Source organism: Cyprinodon variegatus, unplaced genomic scaffold, assembly GCF_000732505.1.
Source record: "Cyprinodon variegatus isolate N-32 unplaced genomic scaffold, C_variegatus-1.0 Scaffold667, whole genome shotgun sequence".
NCBI lineage: Eukaryota > Metazoa > Chordata > Actinopteri > Cyprinodontiformes > Cyprinodontidae > Cyprinodon > Cyprinodon variegatus.
This window is the reverse complement of record NW_015151120.1, coordinates 173,237-180,290: the sequence shown is the minus strand read 5'-3', so window position 1 is coordinate 180,290 and position 7,054 is coordinate 173,237. Positions and strand designations below refer to the sequence as shown.

At 38.1% G+C, this 7,054-nt stretch overlaps 1 protein-coding gene across 1 annotated transcript; it reads left to right on the top strand.

Annotated features, from left to right (window-relative positions):
- On the top strand, nt 1-6,045 carry thumpd1 (THUMP domain containing 1). Its single transcript, XM_015394009.1, has 5 exons — nt 1-464; nt 2,243-2,420; nt 2,502-2,587; nt 5,035-5,197; nt 5,284-6,045. The coding sequence occupies exons 1-5, from the start codon at nt 255-257 to the stop codon at nt 5,616-5,618; spliced, it is 972 nt and encodes a 323-aa protein (XP_015249495.1). The 5' UTR covers nt 1-254; the 3' UTR covers nt 5,619-6,045.
- Nucleotides 6,046-7,054: the final 1,009 nt, after the last annotated feature.

Sequence of the window (7,054 nt, the reverse complement as noted above, 5' to 3'; positions counted from 1 at the left end):
CGTAGAGGACATCCAACAAACGTCCAATGTTGTGACTCGAACCAGCCAGTTTACGGTTTAAAGCCGAACACGTGTGAGAACGGAAATCAGCTCATGCTGGATAGATTTGATGAGATTTCCACTAAAGAATCTCTGGCGATTCTGCAAAGCTGAAGTAGGTTTAGTCGGCGGAGCTTGAGAGGCGGAACCTTGACTGTAGCCTGGTCTGTGGAGAGCCTAAATCAACAGATTTCCAGCTTGTATCTGTTGGGAACATGTCAGCTGCACAAAACGAGTCCAGGAAGCGGGGCAAGAAGCGCTATGTGAGCGGCGGGCAGCAGGGCAAGAGGTGGAAGGGCTGCAGGGAGCTGGAGGTGGGGATGCAGGGGATCCTCATCACCTGCAACATGAACGAAAGGAAGTGCACCGCGGAGGCCTTCAACCTGCTCAACGAGTACGCAGATCAGCTGTTTGGACCAGAGAAGGTCAGTCCTACAGCGATAGAGATTTTATTTCATCGGTGGGCCAGTGTGGGATGCCCTACCTCTGCTGGCTGGATTACTCAATCCCAGATTAGACCTGGTTTTTCTAGAGCCTCTTCTAAGCAGTCCAGATAGTTTTTTTTTTTTTTATGCATTCATCTTAATAAGCTTATCTGTCTTCTAAAAGTTATTATATTTAAGCATATTATTAAATTCACAGTTTACAGATTGCTCCTGTTTAACTTGTGTAACTATGGTATATTCAGTCAAATTATAGAAAGTTGAGTGGAAGGACAAAATAAAAGAATCTCATTGTGTTAAGCCTCTCTTTTCCTAAATATAACATATGTATGTGTCTGATTGAAGTCCTTCTCCTCAGATAAAACTAAGTTTGGAAATCAAGGGACTAGTTTCTGGAGAAAGAGTGAGTGCCATACAAATTACTGAATACCATTTTGAGTTGCTGCAATGAATTTTCAGCAAAATGGACTAGCCTGCTGCATCATTTTTTCACTGTAATGTTTGGGGTTTCTTTGAATTCAGTCCTCTGTAGGTTGATAATTTTCATTTCCATCAAACAATGTGGCATCCTTTTGTTCCTAACACATCACCCAGTTCATATAAGTATAAATAAACAGCATGATTTTTTTTCCCCCCATTGAGATCTGATGTATTTTCAAAGTGTTCCTTTAATATTTTTGAGCCGTGCATATGTAAGGTGACATATAGGCCTAAAAGGACAGAGAAAGGTTGAGGCCTGTGCTTTTAAGAAAGGGACCCACAGCGGCATGCTTCAAAACCCTTGGTACTGTACCAGAGGAAATACTTCTATTAATAATTTCTAGAACATTTGGTCCAATTGTAGTAAATGAGCAAGCGAGGAGGGATAGAATCTGCAGGGTAACCAGCGGGCCTCATAGGATCAACTATATCCATTAGAGAATAGAGGGACACAGACTCAAACTGAGGCTAATAATGATGTACATCATTTCAATGCCTCATAAATGCAATTCCACATCTATTTTATTTATTTTTATCACTTTACATGCTTCAAAAATAGATGAGACCCTCAAGTTTATTGCCTTTTTCTTAACTGAAATAAATTCTGTATACATGGAGGAAGACTATTTTTCACTACTCTATAAAACACCTTCAGTATTTATAAATATACAATATCCATGCATTTTATCTAAAGTGAAGGAATCTACAAATAATTCATTTGTTGGTTCATTATACACTGCAAAAACGATCTAGAAATGGGTATAAGATTTTTTAAATTTAGTGTATTTACCCTTAATTTGAGTAGGTAAATAAGATGATTTACCAATTGAATAAGTATTCTGAGTAAAATGAGATAATTAGACCATATGCACTTGAAATAAGACAATGCAATTGTTTTTTTTTTGTTTGTTTTTTTTTTAATGTCAAGTGTCTTATTCCACTGGCAGAATGTCTCACCACCTCAATTCAAGAAAAAATGCAATTATTATAAGAAAAAAAAAAAAACTTTATTTGGATTTTAATTTTTGTGCAAAATTATTCTAATGACTTTTTTCACTGGGCTGACATTTCTGCAGTGTTTAAAAACACACCTGTGTTTTCATATGTTGATTTTTCTCATAGTTTTTCTTACAGCTTTGCATTAAAATAAATAAGTTTTAACTTTGTTATAAAGCTGATGTGTAAAAGCTAAGAAACATTTTGTTTCTCATGTTATTGGAGAAACGAGAATAAAGCTGATTAGTTTAGCTTTTAACCAGTGCATTTTATTTAAATGGCAGTTTCAGGACAACAAAGGAAGCAGCAGCAGTGAGGAAGAAGAGGCTGAAGAAGACATTGAGGTCGCTTTGAAGAAGGAGGTTGCTCAGCTTAAATCATCTGGAGGCAAACAGGAGAGGCGCTTCCAGGCCCTGGAGAGCGGCGCCAACAACGTCATCTTCATCAAAACTCTGAATCTGGGTAGGTCTTTAATAAACGGCAAACCTTAAGGTTTTTGATCGATTGTTTATTTTAATAACAGTTTTTTTCTTCTTTTCAAAGAACCTGACAAATTGGTTCATCACATTCTGTCGGATCTCCACACCACCAAGAAGAAGAAGTCCCGTGTGATACTTCGGATGCTACCAGTAAGAAGATGATCAACCTCACTCTTATTCTACTTTTTTTTTTTTTTTTTTTTTTTTTTTAGAAGTTATTTAAAAGATGAAGAATTCAACAATGTGTGGTAAACAATATAAGTGTTTTATATATTTCCAAGGATAAAATGGATATTTGCAGGCCTTTTTTTAACATACCGCTTTAAAAGTATATTGGTGGATTTTGGAAGTTCCAAGAAAAAAAAGAAAAAAGCAGCACCTTGGAATTTTCCACATTTTGTCTCAAAATGAGCATCTACTTAAATAAACCTTATTTATAAGTAGGACTGAAACAATTGGATTAATTATGATTAATTGAAATAATCGTCAACTGATTTAGTAATTTTTTTTTATCGTTAACTGGAATATAGAGACTCTAAAACCTGATTTAGCTGACAGAGAAACCTGCTTAGAGTAGGAATTATATCCAAATTAAAAAAAATATATATATATATATAGAAACATTTTGCATTTAAGATCAGACATTTTCGGCTGTCAATGTGCTCTATCCAGAACTCCTCAAGTGGAAATTTTTTTGTTTCAACTGGTTTAATTTTGTACAAAAAAATCTTCTTTGAGGAACTTTTTGCTCTCCGATTATTAATCGATTAATCAAAAAATAAACGACAGATTAATCGATTTGCAAAATGATCGTTAGTTGCAGCCCTATTTATTAGACCAAGACAAAAAAGAATGTTACTGTGAAGTGAAGGGAAAATGATGAGGTTTTAAAGAAATGTGTCGTGATTCATTCTTGTTATGGAGGCTTAAGAGATAAAATGTAGAATCACCTTTTACTGCAATTATAGCTAATAGTCTTTGTCATATTTCTTTTTGTATTAAAGTGTCAAGGCCAGTGAGTTTGGATGGAGTGTTTCTGCAAACCGAATCCCTCCCACAAATTTTCAATTGAATTATGTCTGAACTTTGACTAGGCCATTCTACTGTATGAATATGCCACATATGCCTCCAAACTAAAGCATTCATTTTAAACTCTGCCTGTATGTTCGGGATAATTTCTTGTCTGAAAGTGAACCACCCCAGTATTTCACAACAAGATAGATTTATTCATTCCGTCTCTGCTGTAGAAAACCAGCTCCAGATCATGCCGCTATGTTTAGTGTGATGGGCAGTATTCCTTTTCTACTGCACATAAGCCAGTGTTGCGGATTTTTGTTCCGATCTGTCAAAAAAATATATATTTCTATATATTTGTGGTGCTCTGTTCCTGCATAGCTTTTAGCAAGCTGCAAGTTTAGATAATGGATTGTGCTCCTTTACTGTTCTTTAAATAATCTCTTACTATTTAGAGAGCAGTGGTAATTACATCAAGATTAAACCAGACATGGTTAGCCTTTTAGTTATTGTCATGGTTTTAAGGTGCTTGACCCACATGCAGAACGAACACAGAAGGCAAGAGCAGTTTCAGATGTTTATTTAACAAACATCGAGGAAACCAAACATTGGGAGCTGCGGCACGGTAGAGCAGATGGACTATCGGCGCAGGCAGGACTGATCGATCTGCGGTGAGAACCAAAGTTAGAGACGGAGATCGGGAGAACGAGTGAGGGGAAACATTAAATAAACCTACCAAAGGATGAAGGAACCGGGCCGGGGGGAGTGGAGAGACGGACTCACTGAGGAACCTCCCGAGATGTTGGCAGGTGACAGAGTGACAGGCGGGCAGGTGATGGAAGTCCGTGAGGAGGGGCCCGAGCAGCAGCAGCAGCGGCCGAGGAGGAATCCGGTGGCAGCTGATGAAACCAGAAGGACTTGAAAGGTTCTCCAGCCCGGCTTGGTACCACCAAGGGAGCTGGAGGGATTGTTCGGAGGTGGATCCAGAACAGTCAGAACCAGAGATCTTCCGCTGAAGACGTCCGAGCACGAGGAATCACTGGAAAGGTTTTCACAACGAGAAACGACCTGGGAAACACAGGAGACTTGGGTTAGCGCAGGGAAAAGGTAAACTGTCACAGACAGAGGCCTCTAAGCGTACCAACAAGGTTAACACCTTGTAGCGGGGCCGGACGCCGCTGAACAAGCCACAGGTGTGTATGATGCCACCTGTCAGCTCCAGCCACCTGTGGAGAAGGGAGAGAATGGCAGAGCCGGCAGAGTCCTGACAGTTATTAAAAGACATTTTAAGGCACTTGGTTAAATCATATTTAAGCAGGGGTATGAAAATACAGGAGGCTAAAATATGAAGGTCATGCATCTTTGCATGCATTTGTCTGTTACATAAATCCCAATAAAATACATTAGATGTTATATAAAGAGATGCAAAAGGTGGAAGAGGGAATTCTGAATTATGGTGTGGAAAATTGAATCTGTTACAGTTTGCTGTTTTTAAGACCTCACATATAGGTAAGTTATGAAGTGAATGTTTTTTTTTTTTTTTTTCAATCCCTGTGTCTGATCCTTCGTTTTTTTTTCTCTAGGTAACGGGAACATGCAAGGCTTTCCAGGAAGATATGTTGAAGTACCTGACCACATTCTTAGAGCCCTGGTTCAAAACTCCAAACAGCGCAACTTATCAAATCGCCTTCAAAGCACGAAACAGCAGCCATAACAAGAGAGAGGAGATTATTAAATCCATCGCAGGTGTGTTCAGATCCTCAGTGTCTGTGGAGGATCCAATGGCTTTTAGTCTGAAGAAAACTGATTCCTTTTGTTTTTCCCCATCTCAGGTCTTGTAGGAAAACTGAACCCCAAAAACAAGGTGGACCTAACAAACCCCGAACTGACGATAATCGTGGAGGTCATCAAGGCCGTGTGCTGCGTCAGCGTGGCGAGAGACTATACGCTCTTCAGGAAGTACAACGTTCAAGAGGTGGTGAAAGAAGACGCTCCAAAACCTGACCCAGCTAAAATGAAATCCGAACAAAACGCGGCCGAGCAGAAAGATGAGCAAAATGGAGGTGAAGCGGAGAAGGAAGAGGAGAAGAAGAAAGCAGAAGATGAGGAGAAAACTGACGTACAGATTAGGGAGGAGGTCAAAAAGAGCGAGGATGGCGGAGAATGAGAGCTCAGATTTAGAAAAATCCATTTTAGTGTGTTGGTTTTTTTTGTTTCGTTTTTTAACCCTTAACACATTTATCAAAACAAATAATGGAAATGGTCTAAAGGATAGTTATTTAATTTTTTTTTATTTTTAGAATGATACGAAATGTAACCAACTTTACTGATGAGGGGAAGCGTCGCAATTAAGTTTCTTTACACAAAATGTTGCACCTTTTACCTTTTATATGTAGAATTTGAATTCAATGATCTCATTTATATATTTTTACTCAAAACATTAAAATTTAGGACACATAGCAGATGTTAAAAGTGAAAGGTAATCTGTGGAGGACATAACGGCACCTTAAAAATGTCGATTACATGATAAACCCGTCTACTCTTTATAGTTCCTAACAATTCTTCAATTAAAGCTCTGTGTGTTTGATTTCACTCATGTTTTCTTATGTTTTTTTAATTATATATTACTCAAGCCAAGGAAACAAAAAATTTTAAGGAAATAAATTACGAGTTGTTGCGTGGTAATATGTAATAGGTATTGGGCTGCAAGACGTTGCAGTTTTAGCACTGTCGCCCTGCAGCATGAAAGGTCCTGGGTTTGATTCCCAGCCTAGACTCTTCCAACATGGAGTTTGAATATTTTCCAATTGCATTCACTGGTTTCGTCTGTGGACTCTGCCTCCCTTCCACATTCCAAAAACATGAGTGTTGAGTCGATTAGTGACTAAATTTTGCATAGGTGTGAGCTGAAAAATGAAACACCAGGATACATGACTTAAAATGAAACTTTTGCAAAAAAAGAAAAAAAAAAGTCAGGGTTCCAGACAGCATATAAACTTTCTTTAATGATATCCACATGCTCTAAAGACAGTTCTGTTCAAGTTGCACACAAGCTACTAAGGCAAAGTGTTACCGCAAGAGGTAAGGAGGAAATAAACTTCTGAATTTCCCTTTTTTTTGCCCACTTAATACAAAACATTTAATTATAAATGCTCAGTAAGAGATTGTACCACTGCTTTACAGGAGGCATTTGTTTGAAGTTTTTCCTACATTTTTTTTTTTTGTGATTCTAATAAATGTGCTCAGCTGAGGTGATTCAGATTTTCTCCACAAGGTGGCTTTAGAGTCTCATTTTCTGTCTAAAACATTCCAAGCATTTATTAATGTGGTATCAGGCTTAATTCTCATTTACTAATTACTACTTGGCCTTTATTCTACATTTGGTGCTGAGGGTCTAGAAACTCCCGGCTGCTTATGTGAAGAGAGGGAGCGTGAAGTTCATTCAGCAAAGCAATGACTCAATGCAATCTTCCAGGTTCCTAAGATCTTCCTAAGATTTTTTTTTTTTTTACTTTTTTAACCAATTATATGATGTGATGGAATTTGATTGGTAAAGTGCATGAGTGTAAATTGTGGCTCTAGAAGTAAGCAGTTTCGATTTCA

Coding starts and splice junctions, on each gene's coding strand:
- thumpd1 (XM_015394009.1), top strand. CDS start 255: ATGTCAGCTGCACAAAACGAGTCCAGGAAGCGGGGCAAGAAGCGCTAT. Junction 465..2,242: donor AGCTGTTTGGACCAGAGAAG/GTCAGTCCTACA, acceptor TTTAAATGGCAG/TTTCAGGACAACAAAGGAAG. Junction 5,198..5,283: donor GATTATTAAATCCATCGCAG/GTGTGTTCAGAT, acceptor TCCCCATCTCAG/GTCTTGTAGGAAAACTGAAC.